The following is a 25155-nucleotide window of genomic DNA, read 5'->3' as shown; positions in this document are numbered from 1 at the left end:
CACCAGAAGATGAGGCACTTAGAGCTAGTGGCAGACCTTGATGGTTGTGTGCCCTTTGGAATTGTTTCTGATCTACTATCAGGAGAAAGCAAGGGTGGTCTACTCCTCGGCATACTATATACCTTGGAGGGAGGGAATGAATTTGGTGGGGATACACTTGTGGTACTAGTTGGTCATCGATGAGGCCTCTGGTGCGTCGTTACATTTGTCACCTTTTGTTTGTGACCTTGTCACCACTCCCAACATTGCGTCGATGAAATGGGGGTTGTTACCCTCCTCGGCCACTACTACGTCAACTATATTGACTTGAGATGCTGGTCCCACTCTTCCATTGGGACAATTTCTGGTGTAGTCGTCATTTGTGTTGCACTATGTATAAGAGGGTCCCCCAAATGGCTATGTACAATCATCTTGGTAGTGACCGTACTCTCCACACGATGGGTCTTCAAAAGTTGGTACCTTTGCCTGCACCTCCATGAACACCTCGAAAACCACCCCGTCGACCACGTTGATAAGGGGGTCCGTATCCACCTCCTAACATAGGTGGTTTGTATGGTGCATAATAAGGTTGAGAATAGAAATATGGGGCCCCAACGGGATTGGGTGCAAAGGCTTGGAGCAAAGGGGGATTAGGGAGTAATGGAGGCGGAATGATAGGAGGAGAAGGTGGCTCAGATGCTTTTCAACCTGTGGTTGACATGTGTCAACACATGATCGACATGTGGTCAACACCTGACGACATATGGTTGACATGTGTCAACACATGGTTGACATGTGTCAACACATGGTTGACATGTGGTCAATGCCTGATGACATAGTGATTGCTTGACAGTGTCTCTATCTGCAACAAGCTATCATGAAACCCTATAGAGCTAGAATTCGATTCAGGATTGAAGAATACTTGGCCTTGACTTGGCACACCAACTTGCAATTGAATTCTGTCCATACTTGACAACACAACAATGGCAGAATTATGCTGGCTTTGCTTATCCAAGGTTTTGCACTCTTGGCCTTCTCCTACAAAATAATCAGCTTCACCAAAAGAAGCTAGGCAGGCTTATCCAGCATTGAATCCTAGTCTTGACACTCCTCAGAGTCACTTCCAAGGCTTATGCCAGAGTGATGTGTAAAGTTGAGCATGTTGGGTCCATCGACAATAATGACTTGCCCCAAAATATGAATCCTCCTTCAGGATGTGAATTCTCATTGCTAGCAATGTTGGCAGTGCTGGGGCATAGAGCAGAGTGTGTTTTCTTATCCCTGTGTTTATGAAGCATCTGCAACCAAGATAAAGAGGGGCAGACGTGAGAGCCTTCAAGGACTATAAGACTGAAAAAGTGAAAGATGCTGGAACCAACCTTTGAATTCAGTTTGTCAATTGATGATCAACACGACTTTTCCAGCTAATATCCTTAATGCAGTGTTCCATGAATAATCTCAACATCACCCTGGCCTTCATCTTTGCAATCATGGAATTTTGGCTCTGCTGCATGGTCATCTGAAGTTGGGTCATCCTCAATTTCAATTACCATGCTCAACTTCACACTTCGCAAAATTTCCTGTGGATAAGGAATGAGACTAGAGTTGCCTTTTTGTGTAAGCAGTTGGACAATGTTAAGATGGAAACTTGCAGCTAAGGACGATGAGTTCTTTACTTTTTGGGCAAAATAAAGGCATTTGTATTATAAATTGATCAAAAGATATAATATACAATCATATCCAAGTGTACACCCTTAATAACAGTAAGACTTTTCCAGAGCCTGACAACAAAGTAGGTAGCAAAAAGCAAAGACTTCATTCTGAGTCTAACTCTGATTTGTAGTAGATGCTTCCTTTGAACTGACATTCTTCATTAAACGCTTTGAGGTGTTCCTGCTCATGATCAGGTATCTCTGAGAAGAACCAGTCAAGATCCATGTCATAAATCTGGGAGGCCTACTACCCAGTCAGCAAAAAGATGATCTGCATTAGTAACATTCTGGTTGAATTGAAAATCATTTCTGGAAACGTAGACATCTTTTCAGGGATAGATTTTGTCCAAGTGTAAAAATCTCTCTCTCTCTCTCTCTCTCTCTCTCTCTCTCTCTCTCCACTCCACTTCCTCTCGCTCCCTCTCCGCTCCACTCCGCTAGCCTCTCCACTCCCTCCCGCTAGCCTCTCCCGTAGCCTCTCCGCTCCTTCCCGCTCCCTTCCGCTAGCCTCTCCGTTCCCTCCCGCTAGCTTCTCCCGTAGCCTTCTCCGCTCAGCCTCTCTGTAGCTCAGCCTCTCCATACAGCCACTCCTCGTATAGTCGCTCAACCTCTCCCCGTACTGTACAGCCCGTCCGTACTTTCGTCCCATCCGCACCTAGTCCTAGTTCTCCCTAACCCCTAGTTGGGCTAAACCCCTAACCCAACCTGGGGGTTAGGTTAAGCTAGGGGGTTCAACATACAACCAACTATGGACTGGCCTAGCCCCCCGCCCCCCCCCCCCCCCCCCCAAAGTCCCCCTCAACTCCCTCAACTCCTTCAACATCCATCAGGACTCGATACTCTACAATTGCAGCCATGACACCATCTCCATATGCACGGAATTACCAACAAGAAGGCTCAAAACGACCCATACTCCGGCAACAGGATCAGATTTTTTATCTGCAGCAAGCAATGAGAGAGCTACGATTGGAGCTGGCAGAAGTAAAGGCCCGGCTTCACATTCTGGAAGGGCCTGGTAAGCAAGCAGTAATTGAAGAGGCTGTAAAATCTTGTAAGGATTCCCCTTCTATCCCACAGCTAGTCTCTACAGTCAAAGATCTTGTTTACACTGAAGTACAAACTGCTAAGAAGGAAGTGATTGTGGAAGTGGACAACAAAGCCAATAAGTCTGATATTCAAGCAGAGATTTAAGAACACGAAGCTAGACGTGATAATGCTCTGAAGATTAGAATAGGGGGACTCCCAAAAGATTGGTACAAAGAGGAGGACGCATATAGTGAAATATTGACAAAGATCAAAGCAAGCTTGCCCAACATTGAATAGGTGAATGATGATGAGCAAGATGATGACGACTCCAGGCCAGCTTCTATTTTGCACTATAGGGCATGCAATCCTTACTCTGAAGTCAAAAGATATGTGGATCAAGCTTCTTCGACAATCTTACAAGTTGAAGGGCACCAAAGTATGGATAGCAAAGAAGCTTACACAAGCTCAACTCAAGATTAAGGCAACTGAATTAGCTAAAGTCACAGCTGCCAGGATGGATGGAAAATGGGCAGTTTACCGTGAAGGCGTAGCATTAATCAGAGAGTTTAAATAAAAAACAAAAGACTCTCGGTCTTAAACTCATGTATGGCTGTTTACTCTTCCAGATTATCATGTAGGAACTCTAAATAATATGGGTTGCTTTTTGCACTCCTTGGGAGCTGCCATGTGCCCTCCCTAAAGTAGATGTACTAGAGGATTTCTTGCTGTCCCATAGACCTTTTGGTCTCCAGTGGACGTTAATAGACTTTCTTTCTTCCAGCATTTAGAGGAGTCAGAGATATTCCATCTAGCATTCAGGATCGTAATCATGTCCCCTATGTCCTGAAAAGGTATGGGCACATGAAGCAAATGAGGTGAGAGGATCCAACTAAACTCTAAGGAGTAATTTAGAACTTACCCCTCCTTCCACTGAATGTCCCAATCCCAAACAAATAAACTATTAGAGACAAAAAGAGCTTCCTGGTTTGTAAGTCTGAATTCCCTTCTAAGTTCAAGCATAGTGTGTTGATTGAGCCACAGATGTCCCCACAATATTGTAGACCCTTGTTAGAGAGCTGACAAGCTCTGATGAAGTCTTCATTGCCAAGGACAACATTTCAATGTATTGAAGAGGACCATATGGAGTCGAGGCGCATAAACGAGACTTTCCCCGAAAACTTGAGCTGTGCCTTAATTGACTCCAGAGCAGTCCATAAGGATTCCACAAGGAGCTTCCCTTTGTCGAACAAGGTTTCGGGCTAAACACTACAGACAGGACTGGGTACCTTTTCCACCCCTAAGCTCTGACACGTCTAACGTGTTTGAAGTTTCTGGCTAACAGCATCGCCCAATCAAGATCAGGATTTAGAAGAGCTTATAGTATCCACGTTGCAACAAGTTTAGCAGCAGCCCGTTTGATGTCCACTACCCCAAGGCCGCCTTCACGCTTAGGTCTGGAGAAGAAGTTCCATCTGACTTTTACAATCCTGTTTGAGCCTCCCCAAAGGAAGGACCTGCATTTGGAGATCAGCTTATCAAGCCCAGCTTAGCTCAGGTGCCAACAGGAAAGGTAAAAAATAGTAATCCGATAAAGGGAATGGTTGAGCACCATTCGTCTCCCTGCCAGGTTGGCCTAGAAACCTCTCCACTTCTCGGGTTTGGAGCTGAACCTGTTTAAGACCCATTCCCACCGATTCTTCATGGACACATGGAAGCCCATGGGAATGCCTAACAATCTAAAAACAGTCCCTTTAGGGATCACCTAACAACCTAGGAGTTCTAGATCCTCTTGCCGTTTTCCACTAAGTGTGCAGTATCCGATTTTATTATGATTGATCAGAGAGCCTGACGTTGTACAGAAAGTCTCAAAACACTCCACGAACATCTCGGGGGAGTTCCTAGGCATGAGATTAGTGTCATCCGCAAATCGCTGCATGACAAGTTGCTTCCCAGACGGCATTTATGTTCCTTTAACAGAACGAGCTCGCGTTTTGTCAATGAGTAACCAACCCAAAGCATCCGCAGCAATAGAATAAAGTAAGGGGGTGATGGGACAACCTTGCTACTAGATCTTTTTAAAGGAAAGGGTGAGGACATCTCACCGTTGATGCAAACTTTGGCCGACGCATTCGAGAGTAGTAGTTCAACAAAAGAGATGTAAATTGGGCCCACTCCCATGTCTCCCATGGATTGGATTAAGAATTCCATTCAAGCCTATTAGATCACCATTAGATAAATCAAGCCTTTCGCCTAGAGAGTCTCTCGCTTGTTAATGGCACTAGAAACAGTTTTTCCACCACATATGTAAGGAGAAAATGCCTCACACATTTGTTGTCTCTCAAGGTACTTGACAGCCTTCAAAGAGGGTGCTGGAAACATTTGCATCCTACTGAGAAGAATCTTATAATGCATGTTCTACACCCCATGGTGGATTTTGCAGCATCATATAGCAGTTACAAGAACCTCCAAACTCGTATTCAGCAGTTCGCTAGTGACACATCTCTCTCTCTCTCTCTCTCTCTCTCTCTCTCTCTCTCACCATGTTTCTAACATGGCATCAGAACAGGTTTACCCTGCCATAGCTGCCACATCATCCCAGACCTAACCCTAAGCCAAAACCTTAATTTTGCTTAAGCCCTTCTTCCTGTAGGTGCCTCAGCTTTGCTAATTTCCACCTCATATTCTGCCTCATTTTCATCTCCTTTCAGCTCCTTTCTATCCTTTTAGGGTTTCTGCACAGCCGCCATCCTTGCTGCCCTCGTTTCGCCTCTATTTTGCATCCTTTTGTGACCATTTCTGCCCGTCTAACCTCTCCACAACCTGTTGGCTGGCACGCTTTTCAAGAGACACCTGCATACGAGCTGATTTGGACCTGTTTCATCCCCATTTTTAGAGTTTGCAGATTGCTACAGCAGAAATCGACCACCTGCGTATTCAGCAGTTTGCTAGTGACACATCTCACTCTCTCTCTCTCTCTCACCATGTTTCTAACATGGCATCAGAACAGGTTTACCCTTCCATAGCTGCCACATCATCCCAGACCTAACCCTAACCCAAACCTTAATTTTGCTGAAGCCCTTCTTCCTGTAGGCGCCTCAGCTTTGCTAATTTCCACCTCATATTCTGCCTCATTTTCATCTCCTTTCAGCTCCTTTCTACCCTTTTAGGGTTTTTGCACAGCCGCCATCCTTGCTGCCCTCGTTTTGCCTCTATTTTGCATCTTTTTGTGACCATTTCTGCCCGTCTAACCTCTCAACCTGTTGGCTGGCACGCTTTTCAAGAGACACCTGCATACGAGCTGATTTGGAGCTGTTTCATCCCCGTTTTTAGAGCTTGCAGATTGCTACAGCAGAAATCGACCACCTGGACACATTATTTGCAGATTTTCGAGGTCTTTTGGAGGTTTTTTAATCTATTTTAGAGCTGTTACTGCAATTTCGAGCTGTTTTGGTGCTGCTGCAGCATAACCGTCTACATTAGGGGTGATTTCGGGTGTTTTCCTCATCTGCTCCAGCATTTCAAAACCCTAAATCACCTTGGAGCTGCATTTCCAGTCACCTTCGAGCTGTTCTTAGCCTCCAGCTCTTTTACAACAGTCGGTTTGTGTTGTGGAGGCCTGCTACTTCATTTCAAATTGTTCTAGGGAGCCGCCTTCCACGTGGAAAACCTGTTTTTGCACTACAAAGTGCTCTAGTGAGCTGTTTTGAGGAGTCCACACCTACTGCTGCACTCAGTTCTACATTACAGGGAATATACTTGCTGGTTTTTTATTGAGGTTCATTAAGTTCTCCATTTCGAGGTGTATTCTTGCTGGTTTTCCATTAGGGCTCGCATTTTGACATCTCCGAGGTCATCCACCAGCAGTTGGACACATTTATTAACACATTTCTCAAGCTGCTGAGTCATTTCATAGCCCTAGACGGATGCACCAATTTTACAAGCAAAAACCTATGAGCACGTTTATCCGAGCGTGTTTTTCAAGAGATTTAAAACGTTGTCTTTCTTTAGGAAACATGGTTTTTACATCATAAAAATATACATACTAGTCACTCATTCATTTTTACATAACATAAATCTTCTTATTCATAGACATCCCTTTGTACCCCTGTTATTACCTTTAAAAAGTGTTGAAAAACATCCCTCATATTCATTCTCAATGTAATAATATTATATATACATAATTACTTATTAAACACATTTATATCATATGGCAATAGCTTTCTAGTGTTTTATAAATAACAAGATATTTATGGACATGTTTCTAAAGAAGTTTAAATTACTATAAATAAGTATTAACTTGGGTTTAAATATCACTCTCATAAGATACATGTAATATTTAATACTATATATGCAAGATTTTCCAAAATATAACCCCATAAATGTGCTCAAATGGGGTTTTCCGATCAATTTGAGTGGTTGAATGACTATATTCGGACATTGGATGTGAAAGTTAAGTCACTTTTAAAAGTATTGTCCAATCACTTTTAAAAGTGTTGTCCAAGGTAGTTTCGCCAACGAAACTACCTTGGAAGACCTACTTCCAAGGGGTTTGGCTAGCGAAACTACCTTGATGGCTTGCTTCAATGAGTTTTCTTTGGAGAAACCCTTTCATGAAGATAGGTTAAGAGAGGTTTTTCAATGTCACCCCCTATTAAGTAAAATTTGTAAGTAGTAAGGGAATTTTCATAGAGAAGTCTACTCTACATGTAGGTTTCTTCAAAAGCCATCCCATTATGTTCTCACCATTCCCAAAGATTCACGTAAAGATTTGTGTATAAAATAGGCATTGCTATAATACTTTGCATATTTCTAAGTGAAACTATCTTTTCTTATGATCCATTTTTGCCGTATTTTTACATAGTTGGAAGCTTTTTTTTTCCTTCGCTCGGACGCTCGGAAGATTTCGCTCAAAAAATGCGTATCTCCACTAGTACTAGATCTCCTAGTACTACACACCAACACATCACATCAACACACTCTTTGGCTATGATATTTCCAACAGTAGCCACCCAAGCCCAACATTTGATTGGTTCAAATTTGGGTTGGAGCTATGCTTGTAGTCACTTATGCACTTCTATTTTTATCAAAATTCCTTTAATGAATAAATACCGGAGACCCATGACCATGCAAAGTACACTATAAGCTCAAACAAGAAAAATCATTACATACCATGGCATGAATACTTCTGTCGACAAATACAAAGAGATTGCAATTCCATCCAATGGGATTATAAGTTGGCCATGGATGTCTATGATGAACATCTTTCCATAAGGAGGATTGATGGAATGTTTATATTAGAGCATGTCATACCGTGAACTGAAACACCACCACTATATAATTGCCTAGCTAGGTTTTGAAGCGATCACTTACATGTTCACCAGAAGAATAATCCCGTTCTGCTAGAACCTACATTGCAAATGCAACGACTTCATATTTGACAACCTTGGCAATTCAATCATCTCATGTTACTATTTATGTTTTAAAGAATCTCAATATTTGAAACCTTTGCAAAGAGAACATAAGCATGAAATACCATTTTCAAACATCTTTTAAGCGTTTCAATCAACTCGCATGTTATTATCTATATTTTAAAGCGACAACTTTTGAAACTAGGTCCATCAAGTTTTTGTTCTCTAAAAAGAGCACATTAGCGTGGAATACAGTCTTCAAACATCATTCAAATATTCAAGAAAGCTTTATAAGACACATTGTAGTATACTCTAAGAAGGTACAAATATTAGCAAACTACTAAGCACAAGCAATCCCTTTGTAAGAATTTGTACGTGTATGCAAAGTGTTAAATGACAATTTAGGGTAAAGACCAGCCTCCAAAATATGATATGCAAATACCATGTTCTTAAGGAACTCTTTCACTTCATCCCACGAGAATGTATGTGGCATTTACATTAAAATATCTGAATTTCTTGACATAACATTTGTTGGTTTATTCTACCTAATAAAAAATGAAAAACGTGACTGCTCCACAAAAGGTTTATCATTTTGAGGACATCTTAAGTACCAGAATCTTGCAGGTTTGTAGAAAAAGCTAAAACATCATTTTCATAGAAATGCCGAAGACTACTAGTGCGATTTGCATGAACTATGAAAACAATGATGGCACTAGATCATAATAATTAAAACCTAAGCTTTTCTTCTCCATGCTTGAGATGGTCCAAAGAACAAGGATTAAAGTCTCCAACCCAAACCTAACAACCCTACCCCCCCCCCCGGCCCCCTTCCCTCCCTTTACTTAAGCCTTAGGAGCCACTCTAAATTTAAGATTCTAGCATGGTATTCATATACCAACCTCAATATCATGATGGGTGGTTCAAGGGTAGGAAGCAAGAGGGAAGTAGGGAGTGTGCAGGGCATACCACACTTAAGGAGGGAGCCCCCCTTTACTAGTGCATTTTTTGGATTTAATAACTTGTTTGATATATATCATGAGCCACTTGACGGCCAAGGTATATAAGTCATTGGAGACGCATATCAAGCAAAGTGGTATGCTAGCCAAACTTAAGAACAAACTTGAATATTGGAAATTAGCCACTTGGCCTCTTCATGTTCAGCTTCCTATTGTGCAATCGATTTTGGTTGCCTACATTCAGTTCTTCTTGCCTCTGATGATGTTTGATAAGAAAGATATTACTTCTTTCATGTCCATGCTTATGGAGACTTTCTGGCGCTCTAACCATGGCCTTAAGAGTATCTCTATGGAGCACCTCTGTTCACCAAAGATACATGGTGATTTGAATATTTTAAATATTCATCTTCATATTTTGGCACATAAGGGGAAAATGATGCGAATTTCTGCAGGGAGATGAGCCTTGGACTGCTATGATGCATCACCTACTTTCACAGATAGTTGACGACACATGCTTTTGGGCACTTGCATCCCACTCAATGGGATCTCGTTCAGGGATATATCGATGGCAAAGTTAAAGGATGCCCTTTTGCTTCTCAAATGTTTTCAGCCTAGTAAGAAATTCTATCTCATGTCAAATGGCATGGTCTTGACTCTCTTGATGGGAATTCCTTGCTTGCTAAGAGTCTGCATTGGTCCAGGGTCTTGGATCATCCTCTTGCCTTGCAGGAACCCAAGCAACCTTATTTTATTTCATCTAAGGGGATTCAGTTGGTAGGTGATGTACTCCATGATGATGATACTCTATTATCCTTCCATGATGATGATACTCTATTATCCTTTCCCTTGGCAACCAGGCAGTATGGTTTGGGGATGCACTATTGACCCCTTTGGCACTATCTTTCCCAGATGCTTCATTGTTTCTTACCAGTACCAAAGCTGGAGTTTACTTATCGTCTTACTAATTGGACTTTACACTGCCAGAGTTCTGCCAGTCACCCTTAACGCCTGGCTGATGTCTCCGTAGCCAGCTTGTACAAGGTTTTGGAGCCTGCTCCTTGGAGATCGCATTGGGGATATCAGCTTTGGTCTATGCATCGCAATCCCGAATGGTGGCGTAAAAGATTGCGGCAACTTTGGTCTTGCAAACTTCCTCTTTCGTCAAAAATCTTTTCTATGGAGATTGATGCTTGGTATTATTCCCTTTGGCTAGCTCCTGGCACGTAACATATTGCTCCTGCTATCTGTCACCACATATGTCTGGCACCAAGGGAATCTTTGCTTCATCTTTTCTGACTTTGCCATGTGACTCGTGACTTTCTACTTTTTTTGCAGCGACATCTCCGAGCCCAGTTTCCTACTGCTTGCTTTGGCAAACTTTTTTGGCTCTTTAGTGTTTACACACGCAAGCCTAAGTTTAACATTTTCTTCACTTGGGTTCAATATTGGGAACTCTGGACTCTATGGAAAGACAAAAATCACATAGTCTTTGAAGATTCCACCCTTTCCATGTTTCACTATTTCCGGGTGCACTTAGGCATTCCTTCTATGACTGCCTCTCTGTTCGTCAGATAGATTACTCTGTTTACTTGACTTACAATGAAATCTTATCATATTGTAATTGCATGTCTCTTCTTTGGAGATTATTTTTTCTAACATAATCATACATGGATTTCACCCCAAAAAATGTGTATGTAATTCCTTTCTGATTGACTGTCTGTTCGTCAGAAAGATTACAATGTTTACTATTTTGGCACATAACGGGAAGATGATACTGGAATATCTGCAGGGTGATCAGCCTTGGGCTGCCATGATGCGTCACCTACTTTCACAGTTGACTACTACTGCGTTTGGGCAATGGCATACCACTCAATGGGACTTCATTCTCGGCTATATTGATGGCGCAATTAAAGGATTCCCTTTTGCTTCTAAATGTTTTCAGCCTGGAAAGAAATTCTTTCTCATCTTAAATGGCATGGTCGCAACTCTCTTGATGGAGATTCCTTGTGTGCTGATAAGCTGCACTGGTCAGAGGTATTTGATCATCTCCTTGCCTTGCAGGAACTCAGGCGCTCTTATTTTATTTCATCCAAAGGGTTTAGTTTGGTAGGTCATGTGCTTCATGCTGATGGTACTTCACTATCTTTTCCTTTGGCGGCTAGACAGTATGGCTTGGGGATGCATTATCGACCCCTTTGGCACTATCTTTCTCAAATGCTTCATTGCTTTCTACTGCTACCCAAGCTGGAGCTTATGTATCGTCTTACTGATTGGACCTTACATCAACATGGTACTGCCAATGCCTGGCTGATATCTACGTGGCTGGTTTGTACAAGGTTTTGATGCCTACTCCTTGGATTTCACATCAGGAAAATCAGCTTTTGTCTTTGAATCATAATGCCAAATGGTGGCATAAAAGATTGCAGCAGCTGTGGTCCTTCAAAATTCCTCTTTGTCAACAGTTTTCCTATGATGAGTGATGCTTGGCCTTATACCTTCTGGACAAATCTTGGTGCGTAGGCATATTGATCCTACTCTATGTCACGCCCAGGGAATCTTTGATCCATCTTGTCTGGCATCTCTTTGTCACTCATGACTTCCTGTTATTTTCTTGAACAATGCCTCCAAGACCAGTTTCTTTCTAGGGCATTCACTCACGGAGGCCCAAGAATGATCTTTTTTTCACATGGCTTCGATATCAGGCACTCTAGATCTTTGGGTGAAAAGGAACCAGGGACTCTTTGCAAAGCCTACTTCTTCCATGTTTTATGATTTCGGGATGTCACTCAAGCAATTGTTAAGTCTTTAGTGATCCCAATTTTTCTTTGTTTGCTTTCTTCAAGCGTTCTCTGCAGCAATCTTTCTTTGATTGCTTGTTCAGGCTCCCTGCTTAAATTAAAAAGAATCACAAGGGCAAAAAACAAGTGGTTTTTATTGACAGTGCAGTTTCTTCACTGCATCTCTTTTTACAAAGCAACAATCTTAAATTGGAGGATGTTGTGTTTGATCCTCCTCCAGTTTGATCTTGTAACTTTTTACTTGGCTGCTTCATGACTTTTGCTCTGAGGCTTTACTTGTAAATTTTTCCTTTGTACTTATTGGTGGGTTTTTACCTCTTTTTGGGGTTTCCCACATAGAAATATAAGATTTCACTTTTTTTTTAAGAAGTGTGTGTATTTTCTTACCAAAAAAAAAAAAGTGTGTATTTTCTAGCGCCTCTTTTCTGCGGTGACTATTCTTGTAATATAATAAATCAAAGCTTTAACTTTTATATATAAAAACATGTGTGTGCGTGCGTGTGTGAGTGTGTGCTTGTTTCTCCCTCAATTTGAGACCCTGGAGGTTGCTTTTGACGTCCGTTTTCTATCCCATACACTGTCATAAAATCTGGAAAAAAAATTTCGTACTGCCAAAAATCCGCACGATTTTGTCCGTACAGTCAGAAAAATCCGTCAGGGAAGTCCGTACAGGTTGCTTGCCAGGGGAAAAAAAAATTTTCAAAAATCCGTACGATTTTGTCCGTACATCCAGAAAATTCTGTACAGTTTTGTCCGTACAGTCAGGGATGTCCGTACAGTTTGCCTGTCACGGGAAAAAAATTTTCATACTTTCAAAAATCCGTACAATTTCGTCCGTACAGCCAGGAAAACACCGTATAGTTTTGTACCTGATGTGCTTTCCTCCTTGTAAAGCGTTGCTGCTTCCAAGTTTTCCTTAACTCGAATGGCGGATTATTCCTATGAGAAAACCTTTCACAAAGATAAGTCGGTTTCCAGCAAGAAATAAAAGCAGGTGATGGATTCAGATGATTCCCTTCATGACTGTGCTGAGGCTCAGCTTGTTTATGAGGTTATGCATGAAGGGTTTGAAGACACCCGTAAAGGTTGGAAAGATCCACTTCCCACCATTGGCATTATGGTGGAAGTGGATGATATATTTGATCCAGTTAAGGAGTATGCAAAGCATGCCATTATAATTTTCTTCCCAGGACGGATGCCTGCTGCTGCAGATGTTGGGAATTGGTTGATTCGAACCCTGGGTGGTTCTTATGTCAAAAAAGTTCATTATGCAGCGAGGGGCTTTTTTGAGATCATCATGGCTGATGAGGAGCACCGTCAGGTTTTGCTGGAGCACTCTCCTCTTTTCTATGGCCAGCAGATGGTCCATGTTCTGCCTTGGTCTCCCACCCGGGATTACCAAGCATTGATTCGGCATCATTGCCCTGTTTGGGTAGAAGTTGTGGATTTCCCTCAATGCTTGTCTTCTCTTCTACCTAAAGTTGCAGCTTCCCTCGGTAAGGTGGTATGTCCACCACGAAATTCGAATCGCTTCTGCATTTTGTGGGATACAGATCATCCCACTCCAGCTTCATATTCGGTCACTGTGAACAATGTTTCCATGGGGAGTCCCTTTTACAAGCTCAAGTGGGGGCTATTTGCAGGTGCTTGCTTTGAATGCAAGCAAGGGCACATGGCTTCACAATGCCCTTCCCGAGCTCCACGGATGCCAGTGCAAGCTGAAATGGTTCAGCCTTTGAATAAGAATGCAAATGCCTCTTCTGTGGTAAAAAACAAAGGGGTCAAACAGTTTTTCTCTGTTCAAGACAAAGGCAAAGCCCCGGCTGTCTCACATGGTAATGCTTCTTTTCTTGTGCCTTTGTCCTCTCCACCTCAGGGGAAGGGGGAAAATTTTTTGACTGATGGATGGCAAACTCCTCGCAAAGTGATCTCCCCCAGGCGACCTTTGCCTTCTCGGACTTGGAGTGGTGCATCCTCTCATAGGAAAACACCTGCTGAAAACTCTGGTGTTGGCTTGACCTGGGCTGCTGTGACTGCAAATCGGACCTTGTTTCCTGAAGAAGAAGTTGCTGCACTTTTGTCCTCTCCTCAGGTATTGTATAAAATCCTTTTGCATCAACCTTAGGTTTCAGAGAGAGGTGATTCTGTTTGGCGAATGCATCGCCCAGCCTAGTGGTGGAGGAAAAGATTACAGAAACTTTGGGCCTATAAAGTACCGCTTCGGCAACAGGTTTTCTTTTGGCGAGTTCTTTTGAGAGTGTTTCCATCTGGACACCTATTAGCTCATCGACACATTGCTCCTGCACTTTGCCATAGATGTTATGCTTCTTCGGAGACTGTGCCTCACTTGTTTTGGCATTGTCCGTGCTCTCGTGAGTTTTTCGATCTGCTTCGACAACACTTGCGAGCGAGATTCCCATATGCTCCGTTTGGGAAGTTCTTCTGGCTATTTGGGTCTCATCCATCCAAACCGGAGTTTCATCTTTTCTTCGTTTGGGTTCGTACTGGGCACTATGGACTTTATGGACATATAGAAATTGTAAAGTCTTTGGTGATCCTACTTTCTCTCTGTTTGGCTTTTTTAGGCGTTCTCTACAGCAATCTTTCTTTGATTGCTTGCAGACCCGCTCCATAGATCATGAGGTCTTTTTGGCATATACTGAAATTTTCAGTTAATGTAATTGTAGCACCTTTTTTTGAGGTTGCTACTCATATAATATAATCAATCAGTGATTTCACCAAAAAAAAGTGTGTTGATCTAGGCTGCTATGCATACTTATCCATGGCGACAACATGCCTTCATTTGTGGTGACTTTAATAATGCCCCTCAATTGGGTGACAACACCTCAGTCCACACTCATATGTTGGCTTCTGAAACATAGGCATGGTCTGATTTTTTGCTTCAGTTGCGCTTGGTTGATCTCTGGAAGGAATTACAGCCCATGCTTCCAGGTTATACCTTTCAGCATAATGCTCAATCTTCTTTTCCGGCACGCTTGGACAGATGGTATCAGATTGATCCACAGCATTGTGATGCCTTTACTTGTCAAATTTGGGTTGATCATGCTTTCACACATTCAGATCATGCTCCTCTTTGGTTGCGGCTTTCCTTACATGAATTTCCCACTCACAAATTGCCTTGCCGAAGGCTTTTGCTGATTAATAATAGTTATCTGGAGCATGCTGACTTTAAAGTCTTGGTCTCTAATGCTATTCAGCCTCTCTCTCGTCAGATACGCATTGGTTTGGTTTATGCCTGGTAGGCTTTTGTTGCTCGAATGCAAGCAGTTATTCGAGATTATGACAAATCCTATATGCAAGCCACAAGGGAGACTATAGCACATGCCAAATTTACTTAACAAAGTTTGACTGAGCTTGCTCATCTTTTCCCTTTGTCTTCAGAGGAAAGCATGCTCTTATGTCAGGCTCAATTCTCTCTTCAATCCAATGATCACAGAAAGCTTGCTAAATGGGAAACTCGATCCAGACAACGGGCATTTTTGGATCAAGGCTGCTCTTCCGAGCAATCTTTTTAAAGTTTACACTACAAAAGACAGGCTGCCAATATCTGTCGGATCCGGATGCCTGATGGTTCTTGGTCAGCACCTCGTTCAGAGCTTGCTGAGTTATGTGTGCAACACTTCTCCACTCATTTTGGGCATTTGGACTTCTCCTCGGGTCGTGTCTACACGTCAGCTTCTTTTGCAGCATATTCATCCAATTCTGTCTGATGCTCAAGCTTTGGAACTTGAACATCCCTTCACTGAAAGGGATTTGTCTGATGCACTGAGATCCTTTGGCAGATGGAAATCTCCAAGATGGGATAGTCTCACTGTTGAATTTTTTCCTCCATTCTGGGATCTTCTTGAATTCACCTTGCTGCAAATGGTAAACACAGCATGGCAAAATCAGCAGATGCTTGTGTCATGGAAAAAGGGTCTTCTCAAGCTGATTCCAAACAACCAGCTATGCAAATCACTTGGCGATTCGAGGCCAATCACGCTCATGCCAGTCATTTACAAGATCATTGCCAAAATGGTGGATGATCGTATTAAAGGTTATTTGCATGAAGGGTTGCATCCCTCCCAATATGGCTTTGTTCCACATCCCCATATCACTGATAACATTGCCAATGCTTATATTGACCTCGTAAGACATATAGCACATCATTCATCTTGAATTGATAAATGTGCTTTTTCCAATCTATGGCTGGATTCTTCCTAGAATGCCAAGCCTTACCCAGGGCTATGTCTACATGAGCAAGCTTTGTCATTTCAAAATCAAGCTTCTCAGCATAGTCCTGAATTCGAAGCTCCAATTGGATAACCCTTTAGTCCCATACTTCAGTTGAACTTCCATCTGCCATTCTGACTGTATATGCATAGTCAGATGGGCTAGTCTTTAGTTTCAGCCTCTTTACAAGCTTGGATTTAATTACATTGTGCGCTGACGCTGAGTCAAACAACACAATGACATCATGATTAGCTACTTGCCCTTTCATCTTAATTAACTCCGTATTATTAAAGACTGTATACCCCGTTGCTGCGGGCTTTGACAGGACATTATCAGGTACACTAGTTACTAGCTTAGCAACAGACACACATAACAAAACAGGTACTGACCTTTGAGAAGATCCCGCTAGCTGAATGTGCATCTGTTCTACTCTGGGACTTCCCTCCATTTCCACGTCGCATTCTAAGATCACCATCTCAACCATCCGACAATCCTTGTTTCGTGGACAATCTTTCCACTGATGAGGCTAAAGGCATCCAAATTACAAGCCTTCTCTCCTCGTTTTTTCTCTTTGCTCTAGGTTCAAAGAAGACTTCGACCAAGCTCGGGCTGCCATTGGTGTTACTTTTCTTTTCATTCCAATGGTGGTACTTGATTTAGGAGTCTCTACTGTTTCGCCTACTTGGCTTGACCACTAGGCTGTGAGGCACTCCCTTTGCTAATCCACTTCTTCTTAAACCCAGTTTTCTTCGGGTACTCATACCGAGTCCCAACCTGCACAAACCCACTTGGTCTGTTCCCTTTTGCATCCTCATAGTTCAGGGCTATGGCAATTGCTTCATCAAACGTGTTCGCATACTTAGCCCGAACTTCCATCTTGATCCGATCATTCAATCCAAAGATAAAATCTTTTACTTGGATTGACTGAGGTAGAGATTCATAAATTTTCATTACACTTTCTCTGAACTTATCAGTGTATTCTGCCACTGATAAATTTCTCTCACGAAGATTTCGATATTGATCCCAAGCTCGGGATGCTTCGTCAGGAGGTAAGAAGTGTTTTCTAAATTCTTTTTTTAAACCCCTCCCAAGTAGTGGATGCCAATCCATCTTTCTACTATTTTATCCACCACCTATCCGCTGCCTCATTAAACATATGGGTGGCCTCACGGATTTTTTTCATATCATTCCTCATTTCACAAATGGCGAAGGCCTCGTCCCATTTGTGTGACCAAGTCTCTATGATATCGAAACTACAGTCAAACATCCGACCAGAATACTTTTCTGGCCTATAATTGGCAATATTAGGCACCTTAGCCTTCCTAGGCTCGACCGTATGAACACTGGACTCCGGTTCCATTGGAGATTTACCTTTCTCTTCACGAAGATGGTCTAGCAAACATACTATGAACCATTTTCCTGAGATCAGATTGCCCTACATTTGCTTGTAATTATTGCGCTAAAATCTGTTGCGAGGCATCCTCCAATAATGCAATTCTACCAGAAGTGTATGGCCTACTGGGCGCGACACTTGTGGGGTCGGCCGGACTCCCGCCTGGTCATTCATGCTGCATGGATAGATTAATTTGTCCCTTTCCTCGAGCTCACGCACCAACAAAGCAAAGCACTTCGATCAAGAAAGGGTTGAAATAGGAATGGATGATGTGGCTCTCTCTCAAGGTCCAAAGACCTTAGATGACGTGGCCTCTGTAAATGCAAACGTTCAAACGGTCACCTCACTCCTGGGATCTCCTTCACCCAATTCCACTATGAAAGGCGAATCTGAGAGCCGATCTTTGAAACCAACAAAATTACGAAACAAAGAAAAGCACAATGGGCTCCCAAGCCTGAACGGACTTCCCAATACGAGACCATGTCAGTATCTTCGAGGGCGCATGTTTCAACGTCGCAATCAGTTTGGAGGCAACTCCGCTTGTCTTTTCATTTTCTGCTTAGTTTCGCTCGTCCTACTATGTTGTGTTGGACCAAATATCTCTTGGCGAACAAGAGAAGAACGAGATCGTTTGTAACGCCAACAGGTCTCTTCCATCCCAATTAGCCAGAAAACCACGAGCTCGCTTCTCGCCAAAAACTTCCATTGGACGATTTCTTCATTTCCATGACTTTGCTAGCAAAGCCGAGCCCACACACATACCGCTTCTTTGAATTACAGACTCCTGGCAATTCCCTTACATGCGCAGCTCGACACAACGCCAACCAATCAGTGTGCGTGCAACAACTAGTTATTCACGCAATGCCGAAAAGCCTTGAAGGTACCAAATATGAACCTGCGGCTGTACACGATCCTGCTTTTCCCAATCGCCTGCAGCTCTGATACCAAATGATACATCCTAGAAGCGTTAACGCCTAGCTTTTTTTTCAAATCACAGGCATAGGCACACGAATTATCCTCCCAGCCAACCTCGGTGATAGCAAGCTCTCAAGAAGATTATGCTACGTGGATGCTCCTGCTTGCCAAATCCCAACGAGCCCCAATTCCCTAGATGGATCTAGTATGCCACATGTCTTCATTCTAAGGTACCTCCTAAATGCATCATTTACCCCTCTCTTGGGATAACATTGAATCATTTGCCCCTTGGCACATTTAATGCATTTAGACCCTTTAGCCTTAGATCCACCTAGTCTAGTGCCATATCACCCTCAGCAAGGACCTTGACTTTAATTCCTTTCCAATCATCTACGTAAAGCCCAACAAATATAATACAAACATTGATCCTTTAAAGGAAAATGTCGACTAACCCTTCCGAGGTCATGTTACCTCAACTTGAGCATAACAGCTCCCCTCTGTTCTTGCCCCTTCCTTTGCCTCTACGCAGGCCGTACCTGCTGTTAGTCGTCCGTGCAGCCTGTACGGTCGTCCGTACAGCAGGTACGGCCTACGCAGAGGCAAAGGAAGGGACAAGAACAAAGGGGAGCGCCGAGGGGATGGGCAAAGAAGGTATGGCTGGGGGCAGCCTGTGTAGAGGCTGCTGCACAGAAGGTACGGACAGTACCTACTAATCCTTCCTTGATTGCTTGCAGACGAGCTGCATAGATCATGATGTATATCTAGCATACACTGAGATTTTCAGCTGATGTTATTTCGGCTGCCTCGTTTTGAGGTCGCTACTCTTGTGATATAATCAATCAAATGTTTTCACTATTTAAAAAAAAAAAGTGTGTGTGTGTCACCACCTTGGGTGTCAGACAGAGCTAATCAAATTTGGGCATTGCATCGTCCACTCAAATGGTGGAGAAAGAGATTAACGCACATTTGGCACTCTAAACTTCCTTTATGCCAGTAGGCTTTTTTATGGCGTGTTCTGCTGGGGATTATACTATCAGGACAACTTTTATCTTGCAGACGTATTGCTCTTGCTCTCTGTCATTGGTTAGAATTGCTCGAAGAGACAGAATTTCTTGGGTATTCTTCGCGACAGATTGAGATTGAGATTCTCTCTAGCTTTTTTTGGAAAGTAATTTTGGTTGTTTGGGATCTATCCCAAACGGCCAGATTTTGCTTTGTTCTTTACCTGGGTTCGCTACTGGGCACTCTCGACTCTCTGGAAAGCTAGAAATCACAAAGTCTTTGGTGATCCAGTATTTTATACTTTTGTCTTTTTCTGTCTTTCTTTGCAACAATCGCTCTTCGATTGTTTGCAAACTCACTACATAGATCAGGATGTATATTTGTCCTACATGGACATCTTTTCTTGATGTACTATTTCCGCTTACCCAAAAAAAAAAAGTGTGTGTGTGTGTGTGTTTGATTGCTTGCAAACGCGCTGCATAGACCATGATAGATATCTAGCATACACTAAGATTCTCAGCTGATATAATTTCGGCTGCCTCGTTTTGAGGTCGCTACTCTTGTAATATAATCAATTAAAAGTTTTCACTAAATTTTTAAAAAAAGTATGTGTGTGTGTGTGTGTGTGTGTGTGTCCTGTTCCTCTTCCTAACCTAACGGTCAGCACGACATACTCTCTCCTCCAGCCGTCACCATGGATTCACTTACATGCTAATTCTCTTTGGCATATGGCAAAATCGCTTGCTTGGTGGCGAAAGAATCTCCGCAATTTATGGAGAAGCAAATTGCCTCTCAAGCAAAAGCTTTTCCTATGGCGTTGTCTTACAGGAACCTTATCCGTGGGGGTCACTCTGGCTCAACGAAGGATTGCATCTGCTTCCTGTCTTCGATGCATGGCCCCTTCTGAAACGGTGTCTCATTTGTTTTGGATGTGTTCCAGCACTAAGACCTTCTTATGCAAAATTTCCATGTCGCTTCGCCTTCGTTTCCCTAACTCACCTTTTGGGAAACATTTTTGGCTTTTTGGCAGACTTCCTGCAACCCTGGTCCATTACTCCTTATTTTTGAACTGGGTCAGATATTGGGCTTTTTGGACCATCTGGCAGGATCACAACATGCGATATTTTGGGAATCCGTTCTTGCAATCTTATGAATATTTCAGACTCTCCCTACGGCAATCTATCTATGATGCTTGCTATCAAGGAGATCTTCCTCAGTCATGCCTGGAAATAGTTTTTCTTTGCTTTTGATTTCCTGTTGAGGCTCTCTGCTTTTTTGAGACCCTCATGTAAATTTTGCTGATAATATGATCATGGATTTACCAAAAAAAAAAAAAAAAGTGTGTGTGTGGTTCGTCATTTGGGTTATCCTCTTGATCTGATTGGGTTTTAGCAAAACTGAAGAAGAAAATTGAATACTGAAAACTTGCCACATGGCCTTTGCATGTCAAGCTACAATCGTTCAATCCATTCTTATGGCATATATTCAGTTTTGTTTGCCCTTGATCATATTCAACAAAGGGCATCTTACAGCCTTAATGTCTCTGGTTATGGAAGCCTTTTGGTGCTCTAAACATGGCAAAAAAAGCTTGCAATTACTTTCGGTGCAACATCTATGTTCTCCCAAGATGCATGGAGGACTTAATATTCTGAATTTTCATGTACATATTCTTGCTCATAAAGGCAAACTGCAATTTATGCAGGGTTCTCAGCCATGGGCTGCCATGATGCATCATTTGCTCCCTCAACTTACTATCCCTGCCTTTGGCTATTGGCCAGCCCACTCCCTGGGACTTTATCTTAGGTTCTATTGAGGGAAAAATCAAAGACTGCCCACTGATCTCCAACATGTTGATGGACTAGAAACATATTCTATCTCGCTTGGAATGGAATGGCAGGATTCTTTACAGGGCAATTCTTTACGTTCAGAAAGCATACATTGGTCGAGAGCATTTTCCCCTTCGCTGGCTTTGCAGGAACCTCGACCTTCATATTTTCTGAGTATTAAGGGGATCCATTCTGTTGCAGAGGTGATTCATGATGATGGGACCCCTCTTTCTTTTCCTCAAGCTGCTACAAAATTCAGTCTTGGCATGCATTACCGTCCTGTTTGATATCTTATAACTCATATGCTTCAACCTTATATTCCAATACCTCCTTTGGAAATTCAGGATCGGCTTCAAGACTGGACACTTCATTTGCCCGGGTCGGCATGTCGTCCCTTGAAGCTGTCTCACATAACAATTTCTTTTTTGTATAAGTTTCTTCAGCCCTTGCCTTGGGTTTCGCAACGGGCAAACAATCTTTGGCATACTAATCGTGCCGCACAATGGTGGTGATGGAGATTGCGAGGGATTTCGAAATCTAAAATTCCACTTCGACAACAGGTTTGTCTCTGGAGAATATTGTTAGAAGTCCTTCCATCTTGACAGTTTCTGTCATCCAGACATGTTGCTCCACTTGTTTGTCATACATGCTTGGCTCCACAAGAGTCAGTGCCTCATCTTCTTTGGCATTGCTCTCACACACATGACTTTTTTGGGATTGCTGCGTCAGCGTTTACAAACCAAATTCCCCAGTGCTGCTTTTGGAAAATCTTTCTGGTTATTTGGGATTCACCCACACAGACAGGGTTTTGATTTGTTTTTGGTATGGGTTCGGTATTCGGCACTATGGACTCTCTAGAAATATAGAAATCATAGAGTCTTTGGCGATCCCATTTTTCCCTTATACTCTTTCTTCAGGCACTCTTTGCAGCAATCTTTTTTTGATTGCTTGCAAACAGGGACTTTTGATCATGATGTATATTTGTCATATCTTGACATCTTCTCTTGATATACGTGAGCACATCCTGCTTTGGGATTGTGACTTTGTAATATAAAAGAAAAATATTTTCACCAAAAAAAAAGTGTGCGCGCACTCATGTGTGTTTGTGTTTAGTTTGGTGGTTTGGAGAGCTAGAAGAGAGAAGCCATGGCAGCTCTCTACTGCCAGCCCGTCTAGGGTTGTTTACCTCACATGTGCTCCCCCTTGGATTCCAGGATCCACCAGCAAGTCTACCCTAGAGGACCAACTTGTGCTCGAGCCTCTTGCTGCCCTGACCTGCTGTACATTCTTCCCCCGAGTTTCTTTGGACTGTGTGCAGCTTCTTTGCAGCCGCCATCTTTGCTTGCAAGAATTTACCTTAGCTTTCTCTACTTTGTGCCCTCTATAGCCCTCTCCACCACCTCTTTTTGGTTTTTCTCTCAGTTTTTACCCACTGTGGGCTCCTATAGAGCTACTACCAAATAACATGTTTTTCGTTGGCCTATGGGTTGGACGCTATGATACCAAAGGAACTAGTGGTGCACAATCTAGGGATTGATATTAAGGCTCAACTTAGCCTAGAGGAGTCCAAAGAGTATTGCCTTTGGCATCTTGGAAGAGAAGCAATTGCGTGGCTTGTGGCCAATAAAGGTAGTCCAACCCTATTGCACAAGATTTTGGTAAATTGCAAGAAGTTTCACATCTTGGACATTGGTGATGATGCAATTTTGGGTTTCAATTCAAGGATAGGTCCACATCTAGGTAAGCTAAAAATGCAATGGTTGAGACTCTACTAGATTGTGGACAAAAACTAGGAGGCGGTGTATTTGAGTTGGCCACATTGAATGGGGTGAAGTTCATAAAGCTCATTATGAAATGACATCTGTGGAGAGGTATGTCGCATCGATGGCCCTCTTTAACGTGGGCATTGAAGTTAAGGCGCAACATACACCCCAAATAATCATTATTAGTGATAGGTATGATATATCCCCTAAATTGTCCTTAAATCCAACAGATAGGGGGGGCATGACATCACTGTGTGACAAAAAAGGAAGGTGTGATGCCATCTCGATGGCATCTGTTAATGAATTTCCCAAGACAAAGAGGGCCACAATTATGTGTGTTTCATTGTTGCAGATTGATCAAAATGGCTCACTTTATTCCAAACAAGAAAATCATGAATGCTCTTGACAGACTAGAAGGGATTCAAGCCATGTTCCAAATTTACAATTTGACACTCGCCCATTGAGTTATATATGTGAAGGGGCATTTCTGAACTCATAGCTGCACCAAGGTGTGAATTCTCCAGCTCTCTTTAATCCATTATATAGCCTTAATTGAGTAAAACCAAGGAGGCATGCAAAATGGAGACACCCAGGATAAAGAGCAAGGAAAATATCTACACGGTGTCTTTTGTTGTGTCATAGAATATCAGAGACGCAGGTGACCTTTAAAAATGAAGGGTTTTGCCTTGTTCTTACAGCATAGGGAAGAACAAGTATTTTTACTACAGGAGGTAAAACTAAGCCCAAAAGAGAAGGGTTTCTCAATATAAATTACCTCATGTAAGTACTCTTGTTCTCTCAATGCTCAAGTTTGGGGGACTCCGAGGCTGGTGATTTTGGCTATGAAATTGTGAAGACATCCTTGGTGTGCAGCGAGATGCTTGGCACTAAAGGTTAAAGTGGACAATTTATCTTTCTTACTCCCAACAGTTATGCGGCAAATGACTCTATTGCTTAAGAACTACTCAGGCATTCGTAGAAATGAACATTAGTCCCAAAAATTGAGTTTTGCAGTGAAGCTCTCAAGACACCGTATTTCTCATACCAAAGACAGCAACCATGCAGTATCAGCCAATCTTCTGCTTTTGGAATGAGACATAATCAAGTTGTTTAGCAGAGCTTGTAAGAAGCACGGTAGCTGCCACAAAAGTCCCTTACAAAGACATGGATGTACAGCAGAAAATCATCCTTGCCAAGACCCTCTCCACTGAGGGTTTCTTCAGATGCAATATCTGAAAGCAATCAACTTCACAAATGATAGGGTAGTAGAGAAAATTGGAATTTATTTGTCTTTCATTTAAGGCAGTAAGGAGAAAAGGAGATATGTGAGGACAAAAAGACAATTCCTAATACACATTTCGCACAAAATTAAAAAGGCAGAACCTACCACTATAGTAAGACAACGATGCAGGAATAAATGGGAAAGGGAAAAGACCAAATGATGGCAAAAAGCGAAGACTATGGATGGAGAGGAAAAAATGCCCCACACTATTTTGGAAGATAAAGATTGAATGTGAGAAATGGGGTAAAAGACAAGAGACAACATGTGGAACTATAGATCCCATGTAGATGTACAAGAGATAAAAAATGATAAATACACTTGCGAGTGTAACATTTTTCATATCTTAGAGATGCCTATGTATTTGCAATGGAGACATGACAACACTGATCATATGTGTTTGCTGGCATGCTGCAAATTGCCTTCAAAATAACCAGTATATGCATACCTCTGCATATTCGTACTCATTATCAAAAGATAGGAATGACTGACAGTTTGCATCATGATTGAAAAAATCAACAAATGGCACCTACAGAAATCAACAAAGAAATGCTCTTTAAAAGCAATTTAAGACCATGTGTATAATATATCATCATGGCACTTCTGATATCGCATGCTGAAACATTATTGTGTTAGCATAGAAAGGACACTATGTTTGGTAAACTAGGAGGAGTCATCACAGAAGATTTACCAAGCCAACTGTATTTTCTGGATCGACCCCCCATGCTCGTGAATTCACTGTCCCAAAACATCGCAAGGGTGATATGGGTTAGCACACTATGGAGAACAAAGAGGTTCATAAGCCCCGCAAAGCACAATATCCTATAGGAAAGCACATTCATAGCTAGTCGTGGGAATCTACCAA

General features: G+C 42.3%; 1 protein-coding gene across 4 annotated transcripts in view; it reads right to left on the bottom strand.

Moving 5' to 3' along the window:
- LOC147895538 (SET domain-containing protein) overlaps positions 1–25155 on the bottom strand; it is a 154763-nt gene that overhangs the window by 67334 nt on the left and 62274 nt on the right. For 3 of the 4 annotated variants that reach the window (XM_087383936.1, XM_087383935.1, XM_087383938.1), the window contains 3 exons: positions 24982–25028; positions 24739–24819; positions 8088–8123 (listed from right to left, as the gene is read on the bottom strand). In XM_087383936.1, the coding sequence (XP_087240062.1) occupies positions 8088–8123; positions 24739–24819; positions 24982–25028 (164 nt within the window). The remainder of the gene's footprint in view (positions 1–8087; positions 8124–24738; positions 24820–24981; positions 25029–25155) is intronic. The other variant, XM_087383937.1, reaches the window with a different exon arrangement.

This window comes from Dipteris shenzhenensis, chromosome 13, assembly GCF_047967505.1.
Source record: "Dipteris shenzhenensis isolate YYH24624 ecotype China chromosome 13, Dip_SZ_1.0, whole genome shotgun sequence".
NCBI lineage: Eukaryota > Viridiplantae > Streptophyta > Polypodiopsida > Gleicheniales > Dipteridaceae > Dipteris > Dipteris shenzhenensis.
Note: the sequence above shows the minus strand (reverse complement) of the source record. Positions and strands in the feature narration are given on the sequence as shown.